Source organism: Morus notabilis, unplaced genomic scaffold, assembly GCF_000414095.1.
Source record: "Morus notabilis unplaced genomic scaffold, ASM41409v2 Scaffold446, whole genome shotgun sequence".
Taxonomy (NCBI): Eukaryota; Viridiplantae; Streptophyta; class Magnoliopsida; order Rosales; family Moraceae; genus Morus; species Morus notabilis.
This window is the reverse complement of record NW_010364530.1, coordinates 310,549-328,258: the sequence shown is the minus strand read 5'-3', so window position 1 is coordinate 328,258 and position 17,710 is coordinate 310,549. Positions and strand designations below refer to the sequence as shown.

The following is a 17,710-nucleotide window of genomic DNA, read 5'->3' as shown; positions in this document are numbered from 1 at the left end:
TTAGAACAAGTATATAAACAAACTATAGTTTCTACTATTGCTAATGATAACAATTTGGATAATGGAAACCCATTAAGAAAATGTTAAGATGACAGATTCTTGAGTCATTCCATATATCAAATCACGATTCAGATAAAGAAATGCATGAATTAAGAGTAGAGAGCAAGTTGAGATCATGGATTAGTAGGAAAGAGACCCCATAGAAAGTAAGGTCAATAATCTTAGTAAGATCCTCGGGGAAGAAACGCCATAAATAAGTTTAATTATTCACAGATTTTTTTCCATAAATAAGCCGTGCATCCTAAAGGTTTAAAACCTTTAAGTACACTTGTTCATAGTAGAATGTGTGTAAAATATCAGTATGATAAGATATACTATGAAAAGCCTAATAAGTATATCTGAGTATGTTTAAGAGTACCGTGAGACATGAAAGAAATGACTTAACGGTACACCATGTCAGATCGTAACTGAGAATATTGGCTATGAGAGTGTAAAGTTTCAAGTAACCTGTTTGACTTCAGATAAGTCATCATATCTTAATGGTTCGGACAAATTAATAAACCAATAAGTAAGCACTTGATTAGTAATAACCAAGAATATTCTAAGATTTAAGCAGTATTATGAGTCTAGAATTATAGAATTATGGAACAATCCCATGATTCAATATGTAGTATTACATTTTATACTACGTAGTACCACCAGAAATAACAAGGATGAACATTCTAATCCAAATCATATGAAAGTAGTACATCACACTCAGAATTAAAGAGTTTTCACGACAGTTGTATCAAAAGGATCTTATGATAACCAAGACCAAGATCAGATACATCTGATAATCGAGTCTTATTCGAATCAAGGCTAGAAATGTATAGTCTAAGTTTATGATTAGTTTAAAAATAGTTTCGAGATCAATCACGACTCAAACTAGGCAATTGATTGACCAATCCTAAAAAAATAATTCGGCTGAAGATTGAACTGACAATCGGGACTAAAAAGAGTGATCAGTCATTTTGGAGACAAACTATCTCATTCAAACCACTAGTTACCCTAACAGAAGAAGGATGTTGCTGAATTCACATCGAATTGCCTTAATTGATAGGAAGTTAAAGTAGAACAACAACATCTAGCAGGAGAACTGCAGAAGATCTACATTCCAAAATAGAAGTACGATCAAACTCATTTATTCTATCGAGTGACTGGCCGAACTATACATTTCTAAGATAGTAACGTGGCATGGAATTCCAAAATCCATTATTTCAGATCAAAACGGTCGTTTCACGTCAAGATTTTAGAAAAGTGTACATGACGCAATAGGATCTAAGTTAAAGTTTAGTACGACTTTAAACCCACAGACAAATGGTCAATCCAAGAGGACCATCCAGACCTTAGAAGATATGTTGAGAGCATGCGTCATAGATTTTAAGGGAAACTAGGATAAGAAGTTACCTTTGATAGAATTTTTCCTATAACAACAGCTATCACACGTCAATAGGAATGACACCTTTCGAAGCTCTATACAGATGAAAATGTAGGTCCCCAATTCATTAGTATGAACCTGGGGATAAACATATAGAAATAGTATACTTTATCAGAAGAACCACAGAAGATGTGAGACTTATCACAAAGAGGTTCGATATAACTCACAGTCGCCAGAAGAGCTATGTGGATAAACGCCGCAAACCTATAGAGTTTCAGGTAGGAGACTTAGTTATCCTGAAGGTGGCACCGATGAAAGGAGTAATAAGATTCGGTAAGAAAGGGAAACTCAACCCAAGATACATCGGACCGTTGAGATCCTTGAAAGGATTAGTAAAGTTGCATATAGCCTAGCATTGTCGCCACAATTGGCTTTTGTACACGTCTTTCACGAATTAATGTTGAAGAAGTATATGACAGATCCATCACATGTATTGCGCCAGGAACCCGTCAAAGTGTACGCAGACCTCACTTACAAGGAAAAACCAGTCTAGATCCTAGCTCGCGAGAAGAAAACCTTAAGGAATACAGTAATTCCTCTAGTTAAAGTCTTGTGGCGAAATCATAATATTAAGGAAGCTACTTGGGAACGCGAAGAGGATATGAGGAAAAACTACCCCGAGATGTTCTAATTTTCGGGATGAAAATTCTTAAGGGGGGTAGATTGTAATGACTGAGAAAATCTCAGACTTTAAATAATACAATTTATGTATTTAAGCCAATGATTTTTCTAGAAAATACTATGTTATATTTTTTGACTGAAGGATTTATGCAATTAACATTTGTATTCCTAAATTCTATAGCAGATTTCATGCTAAGTTCATGTTTTACGATTAAGTAAATCGATCGATAAATTCTCACCGTACTTTAAGGCAGAAGAATTTTCAGTACATATGTAGTTTGAGAATCTTAATTCTAAGAATCTCCAAGCATAGCATGATGTTAGCTGCGTATAAAAAAATGCCCTGACATTTTAAAAGAAGAGAAAATCCTTAATTGCCAGACAGCTAGGTTAAAGTCACAAGATAAATACCTATAGTAGAAGGGTACAATGTGAGCTCGGGAGTTGACACCGTCGGAAACAATGTCATTCCTGGGATATAATGAAGAAATTTAAGTTTAGAATTGTTTAGTCTAGAATAAATTTCAAGACTTGAAATAGTTCGAAATATTACGTGAGTAAAAATTTAACGTGATATCGAAGTAGTCGAGGATTGGTATTGAACTGTAAATAAGCAGTAGAAAAGGAACCGTCAGAAACTGGAATTTTCTATCGGTTAAGTACTTCCTTACATCAGTATAATTTTTAACAGTTTCAAAGGAAACTTAAGAGAGTGGACAAAAGTACAAGGGGTAGGTTATATTTTCTCTCTCTCTCTCTCTCCACTTGGCCGGCCATGCATAGTGAAATTATAGCCAAATTTTGGCTAGTTGAGTGTGCTAAAGGGTTTCATGATGAGGTGTGATGGAATAGTAGTGGTTGAAGGGGAAATCATGGCATACATACTCTTTCTTTTCCCCACCTAGAACCGGCCATGCTTAGGGAAACTATAGCCAAACTTTGGTTACTTGAGTGTGCAAGAAGATTTCATGATGAGAAGTGATGTGATGGTAGTGGTTAAAGAGAAATCATAGCATACTTACCCTTTCTTTTCTCCCACCTAAACCGGCCATGTTTAAGAGAAGTAAAATTTTGTTTAGTTAAGTGGACTAAAAGATGTAATGAAGAGATAAACCAAATCACCTAGTTGTTTATAAATAGAACCAATGTGATCTAACCCTCATGTTTTGCTTTATCTTACTTCTTTCTCCATATCCAAAACCAGTTCTACAAAGCTTCAACTTTCAAGTTTTCTAAACTTTTCCCTCACCAAAACCGAGCCATCCCTTACCTCACATATACTCAAAAGTTCCCATATATCTTACCATAAATCTTAGCTTAAGTTGGAGGAGAAGAGGAGGATTTCAAAGGTTTTCAAGAGAGAGTTCTTCAATGGTAGTTTCTTGAACTCTTCTCCATTATTTTTCTAGCCAACTTTAAGCTTGAAATTATGGATGTAAATTGTGGTCCTTTGAGGCTATGGTTTGTAATAAGGGTGTGTGAGTTTTAAGTTGGTTTTGTGAGTTTTGAGGTTAGTTTGATTAAGCATTATGTGGTATGTTTATACTTGGTTAAAGTTTGCTTATTGTGGGTTGGAGGAAAAATTTTCCGGTTACTTTGAACGTGAAAATGAGGACCCTAGAGCGAGATTTTTCAGTATTTCTAAGTTAGAACTTATGGTTCTCGATGTTTTGAACATTTTTCTGTGATTGTGGCAAAATCCAAGTTTAACTCCAAACCTAAGTTTTAAGCCATTTTACAAAAACGGGACCGGCTGTCCAACACAGTTTCAGGAAAAAAGACTGCAGCCACTATTTTTAGCCAAACGAGGCCTTTGGAGACTGAATTTCAGTTTTCTCTAAAAATGATAATTTTAGATCTTGAGGATAGGAAGAATTTTCATGAAGAACAGATTTTCAAAATCCGACCGTAAGATGTAGTCAAACGCAGATTTCAGAAACTACACAGTTTTAACTGAACGAAACTAACACAGTGTTGGTTTTAACAAAAGGTTATCAAATAACCCGAGATATGATTTCAATAAAGTACTATGGTTGTAGACCTCGCTTGAACGAGGAATAGCCGTGAAGAAAGATTTCAAAAAAAGGGTTTCTACAACATAGTTTCACGGTGGTTTACAAATTAACCATAAAATGACTTGTGGAATAGTTTCAATAGTCGGTAGTCGAAAATAGATTTTACAATGGGATTTTAGTGCTTGTAACTAAATAAGTGAGTAATCGGTTTTATAAAAAAATTGAATGATAGTTTCTTTTAAAAGCTTAATAGTTTTTGAGCAAAACATCCTGACGGGCACCTACGAGCCCAATATGTTAGGCCCCTAGAATTTTAAAGTTAGATGCGGGTCCAATGCCCGTATTAGTTCAACAACACCGTTTGAGTTTAAATTTTAACCGCCTAAGAGTTAGAATGCCGTGAATAAGTTCTAGGCCGAATTGAGCCTTAATATCATAATAAGTCCAATGTGATAAATTATGGATAATAAACTACTAGATTGGGTGATTGATTTTTAACCTAGACATAAGTATGTTAAGGGCAATTAAGGAAAATAAGATTTTGAGGATTTAATAAATTGATCCTTATAGTAAATTATCCTTCAGTAAAGGAAAGGAATACATGCCTTTAGTGAATGGCTAGATTTCATTCATAAGCTGCTAAAATAGAATAGCAAACAATAGATAATCTCACACTCTCAATGGGTGTTCATTTTTAGAAGTAAGTAAGTAAGAGAATAGGCTGTTTGGTGAAAAGTGGATTCCAGCTCTGTAAATCATGTAAGTAGAAATCTCACCTATAGTATGAATAGATTTTAAAGAGAAAGTTACACATGTTATATATGCATGTTTATGCTTTAAGTATTGTATGTGATGCTATGTCATGCTGCATATACATAAGCAGTGCACATGAATTATATGTGTTTGAGTTAATTTAATGTTATTATGCTATGCTAGAGCATACTGCATACACTTAAGCAGTGCACATGAATTATACATGTTTGAGTACATTCATGTTATAGCATGTTATGCTATGTCATATTGCATACACCTTAATAAGTTAAGAGGAACTTATAAGAAGAAACTCAGTTGATTGTTGTACCAGCCTCCGCAAGGGAGGTAATCAGACTCCGCAAGGGAGATAATCAGACTCCACAAGGGAGATAATCAGACTTCGCAAGGGAGATAAAGGAACAAAAAAAGAGTCATCCGCAAGGGAGGCACTCAGTTCAATTTAAATCACGGTGTCGTTGGGGACCTTGCAAACCCTTACGTCCCGATGATTGCGCGCAAGTGGTATGAGCACTCGGGCCCATCAGTAAGAAAGATAAGATAAGATAATAAGCCTATGATAAGACATCATAATTACGCATAATTAGCTCATGCATATTTATTCATGTGTAGTTACAGTTATTTTACGAGAGATAGTTCATACTTACTGAGCGAAAGCTCAATCAGATATGTTCATACTATAGGTAAGAAACCTATCAGCAATTCTTGAAGGGCAATGGCAAGCGGTGGACGAATGGTGGAGATAGGAATGGATACAGCTCACGTAGTCATTTTTCTTATTAGTTAAAGTTTTAAAAGATTTTGATAAGTATGTCTATAAACTTGTATTTTTAGAAGTTTGTAGTACAATGCTAAGTTTGTGTAAACTGCCAAAACGTATGTCGTTATAGTAAGTTTAAAAAGAAAAGAAAGAGAGAATGCTACAGCATTCCTACAGCATTTTAAAAGAATGCTACAGCATTCCTAAAGCATTTTAAAAAAGAATGCTAGAACATTACTACAACATTTTAAAAAGATTGCTACAGTATTCCTAAAGCATTTAAAAAAGAATGCTACAGCATCCCTACAGCGTTTTTTTAAAAAAAAAATGCTGCAGCATTCTAAGTAGCATTTTAAAAAAATTGTTTCGCAAAATTTAAGAAATCCCAGTAAGTACAAGTTAATTTCAGCTACAGTGACGGCCACCTAGGAGGGTCGTCACAATTATACTCACAAATATCGATATGAATAATATCCAATATTTGAGTATTTTGTTCGACTCTGGGAAAGGGTTCTAAGGGGACGTTTGTTTCCTATATTCGTCCCTGATTCTGAATCATGATTCATGGTTCTCTACAGTATTTTCTCTCACAAAAAATACACGTAAAACAAGAATAGTTCTGAATCATGATTCTAAATACATAAACCAAACGTACTCTTAGTCATCTTTGCTTGAATACAAATTTCACACTTATTATTTTTAACATCTTTGCAATTAATCAACCTGTGTTTAAACATATATTTCAAAAATGTAAAATTTAAGTGTGCTAAGCAAGCATGTCAAACATCATAAGAATCAACAATATAAAGAGAATACATATCATCTTTATTATCAATACTAATTTTGTACATGCCATCATAAGAATATCCCTTTCCCACAAAAGTCTCATTCTTTGATACAATACAAGTATTGCCCTCAAGTTCAATCTTAAGCCCATTCTTACACATAAGACTAGTGAATACAAGATTCTTTCTAATATCGGGAACATGAGAACATTGTTCAAAGTAACCTTCTTCCTGGAAGTAAAGTTAACCTCGACCACACCTTTGCCGGCAACCATCTCTGCATCATTATTTCTCATGAGAACCAATTGTCCTTCCTTTTCCACTTTGTATGATGAAAATAATTTTTTGTCATTACAAACGTGGATTATAGCACCAGAATCAAGTCACTATTCAGAGGATTTGGTTGCAGCAATGTTGATTTCGATAATTATGTCAATTTGCATCTCCGAGAAGATAGCACATGTCTTCGAATTTCTCTTCAACAACATTGGCTTTGTTGGTACTAGCTTCTTCTTTTTTCTTCTTGTATCTATAGTCATTTTGGCGATGGCCTTTCTTTCCACATAAGAAGTAATTTTTGGAGAATTTATTTTGGCCATTACTAGACTTCTTGAACTTCTTGTCATTATTGACTTTGAAATTCTTAGAAAACTTACTTGCTTCGGCGACATTAATCATAGAGGAATCTATAATCTTACCTTTAGGATCATGAGACTTAGTCTCTTCTTCAATCCTCAAGTATTTTTCTAATTCCTCCAAGGTTATGTCATCTCTCCTATGAAGGAGTTTCTTTCTATAACAATTCCAACTTTGGGATAATTTAGCAATAATGGTCCCCACTTAAAATGATTCAGAAATATCCACTTTTACTTCATGAAGCTTAGTAACAATGACTTGCAATTCATGTATTTGATCAAGAACAGACTTGGTATCAACTATGACAAATTCAAGATATTTTAAGATAAAGAATTTGTCTATACCTTTCTTCTCAGTTTTGTATTTGTATTCAAGGGCATTCCATATCTCCGCCGGAGACTCCATCGAGTTGTAGAGATCGTAGAGCCTATCAAAGAGAGTGTTATAAGAATGTGACCCTCGCACATGACTTCATCATCTTCATGCTTCTTCCTTGCAGCCTTCAATTCTTCAAAATCACCTTCCTTCAGTTTTTGAAGTGGCTCCAACTTCACATCAAGCACGTAGGCGATCCTGAGCACAGTGAGAAGGAAGAACAAATTTTCCTTCCAGCGGGTGAAATTGGTACCATCAAAACGATCAAGTTGGACACTCGGATTGAGGAAAGACATCATGTTCTTTTCAACCTCCATTGCAGTAATAAAACCTTAAAGATTGTTAGAGAATTTGAGTGTAGATGATGAAAAGAGTGCAGAAAACAAGAGGTTTTGAGGCGTATAGGAATACTTTCCTTTAAGGTTTTATTCACACTCACTTCTCAAAGTTTGCTAATGGATTTCTGTTGCAAATTGCCCTCAAGATACAACAAACTGTTAAACACAATATCTAGCAATAATATTGTGCTCTAGAACATGAATTAAGTCTGTAAATATTCTTGAGATTATAAAAGATAGAAGTGCTATTTCATGAATGAACACACCCTATTCAAACATCACAATCATTCACATAGAGGTACCTTTGCATTGTAAAGGTATCTCTTCATGGATGAATACATATATTACAACAGTTATATCTATTGCTAATAGGTGTTTAGGTATGTGTGAAAACATATCACCAATGGTTGCAACAGTTTGAAACGTTTCAGATCACAAAACACATTTTTGAATGCAATTTCTATAGTATGGGCACTGTAGCGGATGTTTTTCCCGTTGTAGCTCACACACCAGTGCCAACAAGCCTCGGAGGGTTGCATAGATATAATGCAACGCGCTTCTTGCGCACTACAACACGCAGTGCCCTTGGATGCATAGACAACACTTGTTTGGTGTTGTTTAACCCACTGTAGTGCATTCCATATGCGTTGCATCAGTTTTGCTTCCCGGAACTGTCTCTAAACGTATTTTAGCGCTCAAAATTTTGTTATCTTAATCATTAGACATATTACAATCTCTCTAATATTACATTATAGAGTCTCTTGCACTATTTAGAGTAATTTAAAGAATATTTTTTACATTTGGCTTGATTTTTCATCTGGTAACTGAAATTTTCTTGTCTCTACTTTGAAGATTAAATCAAGTCCATAAATTTCTAATTTTATGGAGCACACATGAATCATTTCTACTTTATGGATTTTATGGAACAAAGAAAGTTTTTTAAGTTCTTTTAAAAAAAGAAAGAAATCCTAAACAATTACTTCCTGCCCCTTCCTACTCATTTCGAGCCCAATCGTGACTCTACCTAGACTGCATGGTCACAAAAAGGAGTGTTTGCAATAGACAAAAGGTTGTCTGCACTTCTCAACACAAAAGGGCTTACACTGGGGAGATTCGATGATGGTTTGGGGATACTTTTCTCGAGATCGTCAGAGGGACAATATTATAAAACTGTTTGATGTTTTAAGGTTTTTAAATTATGAATATTTTTTAAATAATTATTTTAAGAATTTAATGTTTGCTATTAATACTAATTGTTGGGTAAATTAATCCTAGAATTTATTGTTTAAAAAATTAATTTTGAATCTAGGTAGAATTTTTAAAATTAATTTTTACAAAATAAAGGGTACATATCACTAAAAAATAAATTGAAAGGTTAGTCCTTTAAAATAAATATGATAAAACTTCTTTAAGATTAAAATGGATTTTTGAGGAATAAATAAATAAAATAATCACTTTTTCTATTATTTAACAATACATAAAAGAGCTAAAGCTCTTCTTTATGGGGTTACCAAGTGACAACTCATTCACTTCTTTTTTTTTCTTTTTCATTTTTTTTACTTTCGTCTCTTTATTTTTCACATGTGTTTCTATTTTATTTTTGGTTGGTTAAAATAATTTTCTTCAAATGTTTCCATAGTTAACTTTTTTTGTTAACCGTTATCTTTACACACATTTCTTTTTAAAATAAATTCAAAAACTCTTAAGTAATTGTATAAATGAATTTTTCATTCTTCAGTAAATAATAAATTCTTCACGTATCTTTAAAACGACAATACGTACGGAGTACGTTACAAAGCTAGTTAGAGTGAAAAACATGATCATACATGTATAATGCTTACCTATCTTCATTTTTCAAAGCTAAAATAAAAATGAAAAAGTGTCTTTTAAAAGCCCCATATGTAATTGAACACATTCGTCAACACAGGGAGGGGTGTTACCCAGTGGGGCTAGCCCAGCGGTGAGTGGGTGGGGGTGAGGATCTTTAAGTCATAGGCTCGAACCTGAGGACATAGTAACTTGTGTGTGAGTTGGGTCAAGGGGAGACTTTTAAGTAGAATAAAAGATGGGTAGTTAAACAGTTAAAACTTCATAGTCAACTAACAATGCAGGTGTTGTCTTAACTATGAAGGTGGAGTTATTGATGCTAGAATTATTATGACCTCGTTCACTTTGCGGATTCGAGTTTTCAATTCGAGCTGAGATGTGACATTTTCTGAGAGCTTTTTACTGTAAAAACCTAAAACTGAAAACTCAAATCGGTGAAATGAACGAGGTTTATTATTGTTGTCACTTGAACCTTAGGGTTATTTTTAATTTGCCTCTTCAACTTGAAAAATTGTCACTTTACTCTCTAAATTTTGAATTGTTCCCACTTAATCTCTTTTATTGTAATTTATATTAAAAACAGATAGAAAAAAAAAGCAATGTAATCACGTGACCTTTCTATTTGAATTTTTGTTAAAAATAAACGGATAAACTATATGGTCTCGTTTAACACCCTCTTTTTTCCGTATGATTGTAATATCAATTCTTATAAAATGGCTTAAATCAGGGGCAGAGCTATTCATTATCTAATGGGGGCAGCTACTCCCACTGACTTTCTTAATTTTATATTTTTTTCCCTAAAAATCCTATAGTATTTTTATTTTACCCCCACTAAATTTAATATTTTATACATGCCCCACTCAACCTTACACTTTTAATCTTTATTCTCATATATGTAATTGGTAGTTATTATAAAATATCGCATATATATTTCTTTTATTATTTGTTATAAAAAATTCAATATACATCCTACTTAGGTTGAATGCTGGCTCCGTCACTGGCTGAAATGTGATAAAATTTATAATTTAACGGCTAAAGTGAGGGTTTTCAAATTTTAAGGAGTAAAGTGGAATGATTCTAAAATTCAGATGCACCAATGAGATTATTCTTTAGGGAAAGTAATTTTCTGTAATTTCGACAAAATACAGGGTATCAGTGTTAAAGTTTAATAATTATCCCTTAAAAGTCGAAATCAGATACTCAACTGCCCACACGTCACATGCCAATTGGAGGGCTTGTGTAGGACATAGCGTAGGGCGCCACGCAGCTGATCACAATCAAACCCTAGTCCAACCACGAACTATACAGACATACTCCCAAACCGGTTTCGTCATCGCCACCTCTGAACTCAGCGAGAGCGCAGCGAAATCGACCAGGTTCGTCTCGATTTTCGATCCCTAATCAAAATTCTTTGATTCTTTAATGCTTTTTTTCCTTTAGTTTTTCTTTTGATTTTGCTGTTATTGTGGCTGATTTGATATTCTTTTGTTGCTGATTTATGTCTTTATGAACGTTCTAGACTTGTTTGGCAGTAGAGAAAGTACTTTGTTTTCGACGATACAGATTAATACTTTTTTCTCCCTAATTTACTTGTCGTTGCGTGAGTAAAATTCCGTTTCTTGTTTGTGTTATTGGTGAGAATTTTCATGTAATCTTTTCCTCTGTTTTTTATTTCGTTATTTTATTTTATTTTATTACTATTATTATTATTATTATTATTATTATTATTATTTTGAGAATGTAGTTATGTGTCTGCCGTCAAAATTCTTCATGGTTATGAATAATTGCTGCAATTTTGAAAAGAATGGAAATTTTGTGGCTAAATATTACGCAGAGAAATACAAAATGGAAAAATGGATTTTCTCTGTATATTGAATGAATGAATGATACAAGCTTAGCTTTATATACAAGCCTTAAGTTATAACTGACCCAGACGTTTAACATCCTTTATAACAAACTCTATAACAGATTGTAACAAACTAACTAATATCTAAAACTCCTCCTCAAGATGGACTATAAATGTCTTTTATTGCCATCTTGGAAAGTAAAGAAAACAGAGAACTGGCAGGCAAAGCCTTGGTAAACATATTATCTAATTGATGTTGTGACCGAATAGGCATAAGCTTGACAAACCCAGCAGCAACTTTGTCTCAAACAAAATGACAATCTTTCTCGATATGCTATGACCCGAGTCATAGTGTAATCGACCGCGGTTTAGCATATTGGCATTTGCCTTTTGTTTTTAAATTTACATGGCAGTGTTCTGTTTTTATGCTTTTGAGATGTAAGAACTAACCCAATTTATAGTTAAGTCTCTAATGAGTCAGGAGTTTGGGTTTTTTTTCTGTGGCCTTTCCATAGTTAAGAACTGCCTTTAATCTCTATTGGCTTTGCACTGAGATCTGGTCATAGAAGCTCTAATGAGTAGGCGTATTTTATGATTGTCTTACTAAAGTTGAAATTTTTGGTATCTTGAAATGGCGTTTGAGCTATCTAAGGCGCCGTTCAGTTTTGCTAATTCAAATCACAACTCAAGTTTGCTATAGTATTTTCTCTCAAAAAAATTATAATTCAACCTTTTCTATTACAATGTTTTTCTCTCACATGAATCTTTTCACTTGTTAACTCAAGTTCTCAAAGAATTGTTTAAAAGATTTGTTTTTTTTTGTTTTTTTGCCCTTTTTTAAATTGCTTCTTCGGTTTTCTTGTGCAGAATGGAGTCCCAAGTGAAGCATGCTGTGGTGGTGAAAGTCATGGGCCGTACCGGCTCAAGAGGACAGGTGACTCAAGTGAGAGTCAAGTTTCTTGATGACCAGAACCGGTTCATTATGAGGAATGTCAAAGGGCCGGTGAGGGAAGGCGACATTCTCACCTTGCTTGAGTCCGAGAGAGAGGCAAGGAGGTTGCGTTGATGGGTCTTTCCTGTTGTTTGATTGCAACCTTCTTTTCTCAGTTTTGTTTACGACTATGTGTTGGTGAATTTAGGGGGAGGCCATTATCAGTCCATGTCTTCTTAGTTTTATGTTTGGTATTATTAGCATGACAAACTTGAGTTTTTGAGACTATTTATGTGTGGAATGAATTAGATTTGTCAATGGTGGAAAAGAACTAAACTTTGGGTTTATCAATTGTTTTTGCTTGCTTGAAGATAACTGTCCTTGTTCATTACTCGCAATTCTGCTTTAAGATAACTGTCCCATGTGTAAGATGAATGCTTCTTTATTTTTAGTTTTGGTCTGTGGTAAGCCAAATCCCAAACTGGTTTACAAGGTTTTCATCCTTTTTGTGTGCCTTCTTACGCATGGCAGTCAAAAAAAAGAAAAGAGGAGAAAATGTAGGAACCAGAAAATTTCTTATAAGATTACGATTATATAATACCTTATTGAGTGATACCAATCTATGTTCTTCCCAACTTGATTTTCATTTTTTATTTTGTATATGAATGGTTGTTTGCTTAATACCTTACTGCCGAAAATATTAAAAGAATATATAAATGGAAATTTATATTCACAAAAACAAAACAAAAAAAAAACATATAAACGGCTTACGCGATTGACATTATATACATACATACATATGTGTGTGTATATATGGAATTGTCTCTGGTCAGACACTTGTATAATCGTGTATAAATTGTGTATATTTATACGTAAATTATGTATATTTACATGTAAAGTCATGTATATTTAACATGAAATATAATAAATCAGTTAATATACATATTTTCATGCTATGTGTTCACTAATTGCTATAAAAAAAAACATGTTTTGAGGATTAATATACATTATCATTTCTTATAACTTAACATACATGATTTATATGTAAATATACACGATTTACATGTTAATATACACGATTGCACAATTATACAAGTGTCATGTAAATATACACAACTTACGTGTGAATATACACAATTTACTGTAAATATACACACTTTATACAAAAATATACAAGTGCCGTTCTGGTCAGGCATTTTCCAAGTGCCTGACCAGAGACCTTGCCTATATATATATATATATATATTGTGAAAGAAAAAGTAAAAAAATAAAAGAGGCCATGTATAGAAAAAGTAAAAAAATTAAAGAGGCCATGTATAGAATCTTGAGGTAAGGCGAAGTTATATGTGAATGTTTATGAGCAAGAACACGAGGTCAAATTTTTTTAGCATTAAAATTATATTTAATGAATAATATTATTTTTTAATTTGTTACACTGATGTACTCTCATGCCAACAATCATTAAACATTTTATATTATTTTAATCGGGCTTGGTTGGGCATGTCATAAAAGAAGAAGAGTATGTCTGCTCCAGTTCTAAAACTCGACAGACTTAGGGTCGGGACAGTTTAAAATTTATAAGGTATTTTTAAGAAACAAATTAAAAAAGATGTGTTCGGCCTTACCTGAATAAGATTTCAGACTTGAAACCTAGACTAGGCTCGGCCCAAACACTTAGTGAACTTTGGCCGGAACTGAACCAACAATGTCGACTTCAAGCTGACCCGTTTAATCCTGTCCAAACTTACATTTTTATTGCCAGCTGTTAAAAGTTTTATTTTAATTACCAAGTTTTGATCGAAACATAATCATGACAAGTAATTAATAGACGTCTAGAATAATACTATGTCAATGATAAGAAAAATAATCAAAATCAATAGCATTCATGAAACATGAAACATTTTTTTAACTTTTAAATTAGATAAAAGAATGCCCGTTTGGTTCATGGATTAGAACCATTTTTATTTACGTGTGTTTTTTGTGAGAAAAAATATTGTAGTGAATCATGAATTATGATTCGAATTAGAGAACGAATCCTCCAACCAAACGGACTCGATAAATCCAAAACCAAAAAAAGAATAAATTTAATTATTAAATTTGAAACTAAAAATAATAAAAAATCAACAAAAGAAAAATTATTTTTTGCTCTTGCTTTCTTTTTTAAAAAAAAAAAAAAAATCAAAACGGAAAACTGGGCGAGAATCTGGTGAGACGCTCCCACGCACTTACAGCTAGGACTTTAAAAACCCCCTTTCAGCTAGGGTTTCGTTTCGCCCTCACACTTGCCTCCGCTGCCTTCATCTTCAGAACCTGAGCGTTGGCGGATTGCGTCCTTCTCGACATTTCCAGTAATTTTTCTTTTCTCTTCGCGTTGGTTTTCGATTCGTTTGGTAGCTCAGAAAATGAAGAAAAATGATTCTATTGTTGTTTCTTCAGATGGATTTCTTCTTAGTTTTAGTTTTGTGAACATAGCAAATGCAAATTTTTAATTGTGATTTTTCATGAGCAAATGTTGTTCATCGTGCAAAATATTTTCTTTTCATGTGTTGTTTCTTTTTTTTATCTCTTCCATATGTTTGTTCTGTTTAGTTGACGTGATTTGAGACTCAAATTTCTGCAGTAATGGCGGACGTGAGTGTTCAGGACCCATCACAGCCTCACTTTGACGTGAAGCTCTTCAACCGCTGGAGTTTTGATGATGTCCAGGTTTCAATCTCTCTCTCTCTCTTAATCTCAATTTCCCATTGGTGTAAGCCGACTTAGATGTTTTTTTTCATTAGATTTGTTGGTAAAATAGGATAAAGATTTTAATTTTTTCCCAATATAAGTTTAAATTGTATAATACGTGCTAGCTTTGAATTTTTGAAGTTCTGCTATTTTTTTGCTATATTCTTAGAATATGTTGCTATAATGGTGTGTTTTTATTTTGCAAATGCCTTATGTTAGTACATTCTTATAGAAATTTATGTTTATTTTGCAGGCGGATTTGCTTAATGTATTGTTGTATTAAACTTGTTAATTTGGTTCATGGAGTGATAAATTTTTTCTTTTTTTACTTGTTATTCCTTGCTAGTGAAATGTTACTGAGATTGTGGTAGTTATTTGACCTATTCTCTTATGCTTGGTATTCATAAATACATTGATTATCTGTTTTTTTCCATTGCTTAATTGTGTAAATTAGTTACTTGACTTTTGATGCAATCATATAACTTGTGTTTACTACTGCTTGATTGCTCATTCAAGCTCTCATAATTGCAAATTTATGAGTCGGATCATTTAAAGATTTTGTTACTTTTTTTTCTTGTTGCCCTGTTGAGTCTGATTTTTGGAACAATGTTTTTGTGTCTCGTTCATTTAGTCATTGCCATTAAGGTTTTCTGTCATAGTTGTGCACGCATATTGTGATGACTTATTCCTTATTTTTTTCTCCTGTCCCATCTCTGTGGTTCATTATAGGTGAATGACATTAGTTTAGCTGATTACATTGGTGTCGTGCCGGCCAAGCACGCCACTTATGTTCCACACACTGCTGGGAGGTACTCGGTCAAACGTTTCAGGAAGGCCCAGTGTCCGATAGTGGAGAGGCTTACAAACTCGCTTATGATGCACGGCCGTAACAATGGGAAAAAATTGATGGCAGTGCGGATTGTTAGACATGCTATGGAAATTATCCATTTGCTGACCGACTTGAACCCTATTCAAGTCATTGTTGATGCTGTGGTTAACAGGTAATCAAATGCTTCTTTAAGGTCAAAAAAATCATGTCATTCCGTTAATATTATTCCCAATCGCTTGTGATTTTTTCCGATTGTATAGAGGTTTTTGATTAAGAGAAGTGAATTTTTATCCACTAACAAAGATCTCTTAAATTCTCAACCCATTGCTGTTGGTAAATAAATTTATTTGGTTGTCTTTCAATACTGCCGGTGAAAGTGCTTTGTAGTTATGTTTGATGTGTTTTTCTTTCCGTTTGAATTGTCTGAAACCATTCAAACAGTGGACCAAGGGAAGATGCTACTCGTATTGGATCAGCTGGTGTTGTTAGGCGTCAGGCTGTGGATATTTCCCCACTGCGTCGCGTTAATCAGGCCATATATCTCCTCACCACCGGCGCTCGCGAATCAGCATTCAGAAACATTAAAACCATTGCTGAATGCTTGGCTGACGAGTTGATTAATGCTGCAAAGGGCTCATCCAACAGGTGAGGAAAACATTTTCAATCTTTTTACAATGATTGCTTTGAATTTTTTTGTTTCCTCTTTATTCTTTCTTACTTGTGGAATTTACCCTTATTAACTAAAAAGGGCCAAAACCTTGTTGCTAATGTTGTGTATTTTCTGTAATTGCAGTTATGCCATCAAGAAGAAGGATGAGATTGAGAGGGTGGCTAAGGCCAACCGTTGAGGGGCAATGAAGAAGTATGGTTTCATAAGAAGATATTTTTGTTTGTTTTCTTTTCTTCTCTTATTTAGTAAGGTATATTTGTTCATCAAATGGAGGTTGATACTTGATACCTAGTTATTTAAACAGCGCACTCTTTGATGTTTGAGGGTATATTGATGAACTTGAATTTTGCTTTGCCTTTTGCGTTCCTATGCATTGATTGTCGTTTTCACTCATAGAGCTCGGTGCTTTTGATTTCTTGCTATAGTTGAGTGTTCATTACTAATTTTTGTCGTCTTTAGCTCTTGAGGGTGGGTGAGAATCACTTAGAGCAGGCTTTTTTGTTTTTATTTTTATAAAATTACTGAACTTGCTCTAACATGAGTGGATTTTTAATCCCTTACTCTTTGATTAATACCCTCTTGGCTAATATAGTATTTGATTAAAAACGATATTAATTAAGAGTAAAGGATAAAAATGTAGAAGTGTGCACTAAGAGTTATTTGTTTTATTTTCCCTTTTTGTTTTTGCTTTCTCCTTTTTTTGTTTGTTCTTGGAGTCGGACTTGCTATAGTTAATAGCTGGGAATTAGTAAGCATATAGGTTACTTGACAACATTAGAATATTCTAATAATGCTAAAATTTTGCTGTTTGTTAAGGTTTTTAAGTCCTGCTCTATGGGAAAATGAAAGAGAAGATGGAAAAGTGGAGCGACAGAAGTATTTTAGGAATGATCAAGGCAAAACAATTGTAAAGAAGTCAACAACAGACCCAAGTCGATTTAGAGTTAGAAAACTAAGGATACATTTAGTTGGAGGATTCAAAATTATGATTTGATTTATGGTTCATGGTTCACTACAGTATTTTTTTACAAAAATACACATAAATTAAAAATAGTTCTAATCACATGATTTTAATTCATGAACTAAACGTCTCTTAAAATCT

General features: G+C 33.7%; 2 protein-coding genes across 2 annotated transcripts; both read left to right on the top strand.

The window, feature by feature from the left end:
- Positions 1 to 10,901: 10,901 nt before the first annotated feature.
- Positions 10,902 to 12,752, top strand: LOC21395651 (40S ribosomal protein S28). Its single transcript, XM_024171244.1, has 2 exons — positions 10,902 to 10,981; positions 12,319 to 12,752. Exon 2 carries the CDS (start codon positions 12,320 to 12,322, stop codon positions 12,515 to 12,517), a length of 198 nt encoding a protein of 65 aa, XP_024027012.1. The 5' UTR covers positions 10,902 to 10,981; position 12,319; the 3' UTR covers positions 12,518 to 12,752.
- A 1,879-nt stretch (positions 12,753 to 14,631) lies between these two features.
- On the top strand, positions 14,632 to 16,952 carry LOC21395650 (40S ribosomal protein S5). The gene is made up of 5 exons (XM_010106782.2): positions 14,632 to 14,730; positions 15,003 to 15,088; positions 15,839 to 16,110; positions 16,380 to 16,583; positions 16,732 to 16,952. Exons 2-5 carry the CDS (start codon positions 15,005 to 15,007, stop codon positions 16,784 to 16,786), a joined length of 615 nt encoding a protein of 204 aa, XP_010105084.1. The 5' UTR covers positions 14,632 to 14,730; positions 15,003 to 15,004; the 3' UTR covers positions 16,787 to 16,952.
- The last annotated feature ends 758 nt before the right edge of the window (positions 16,953 to 17,710 follow it).

Coding starts and splice junctions, on each gene's coding strand:
- LOC21395650 (XM_010106782.2), top strand. CDS start 15,005: ATGGCGGACGTGAGTGTTCAGGACCCATCACAGCCTCACTTTGACGTG. Junction 15,089..15,838: donor GGAGTTTTGATGATGTCCAG/GTTTCAATCTCT, acceptor GGTTCATTATAG/GTGAATGACATTAGTTTAGC. Junction 16,111..16,379: donor GTTGATGCTGTGGTTAACAG/GTAATCAAATGC, acceptor CCATTCAAACAG/TGGACCAAGGGAAGATGCTA.
- LOC21395651 (XM_024171244.1), top strand. CDS start 12,320: ATGGAGTCCCAAGTGAAGCATGCTGTGGTGGTGAAAGTCATGGGCCGT.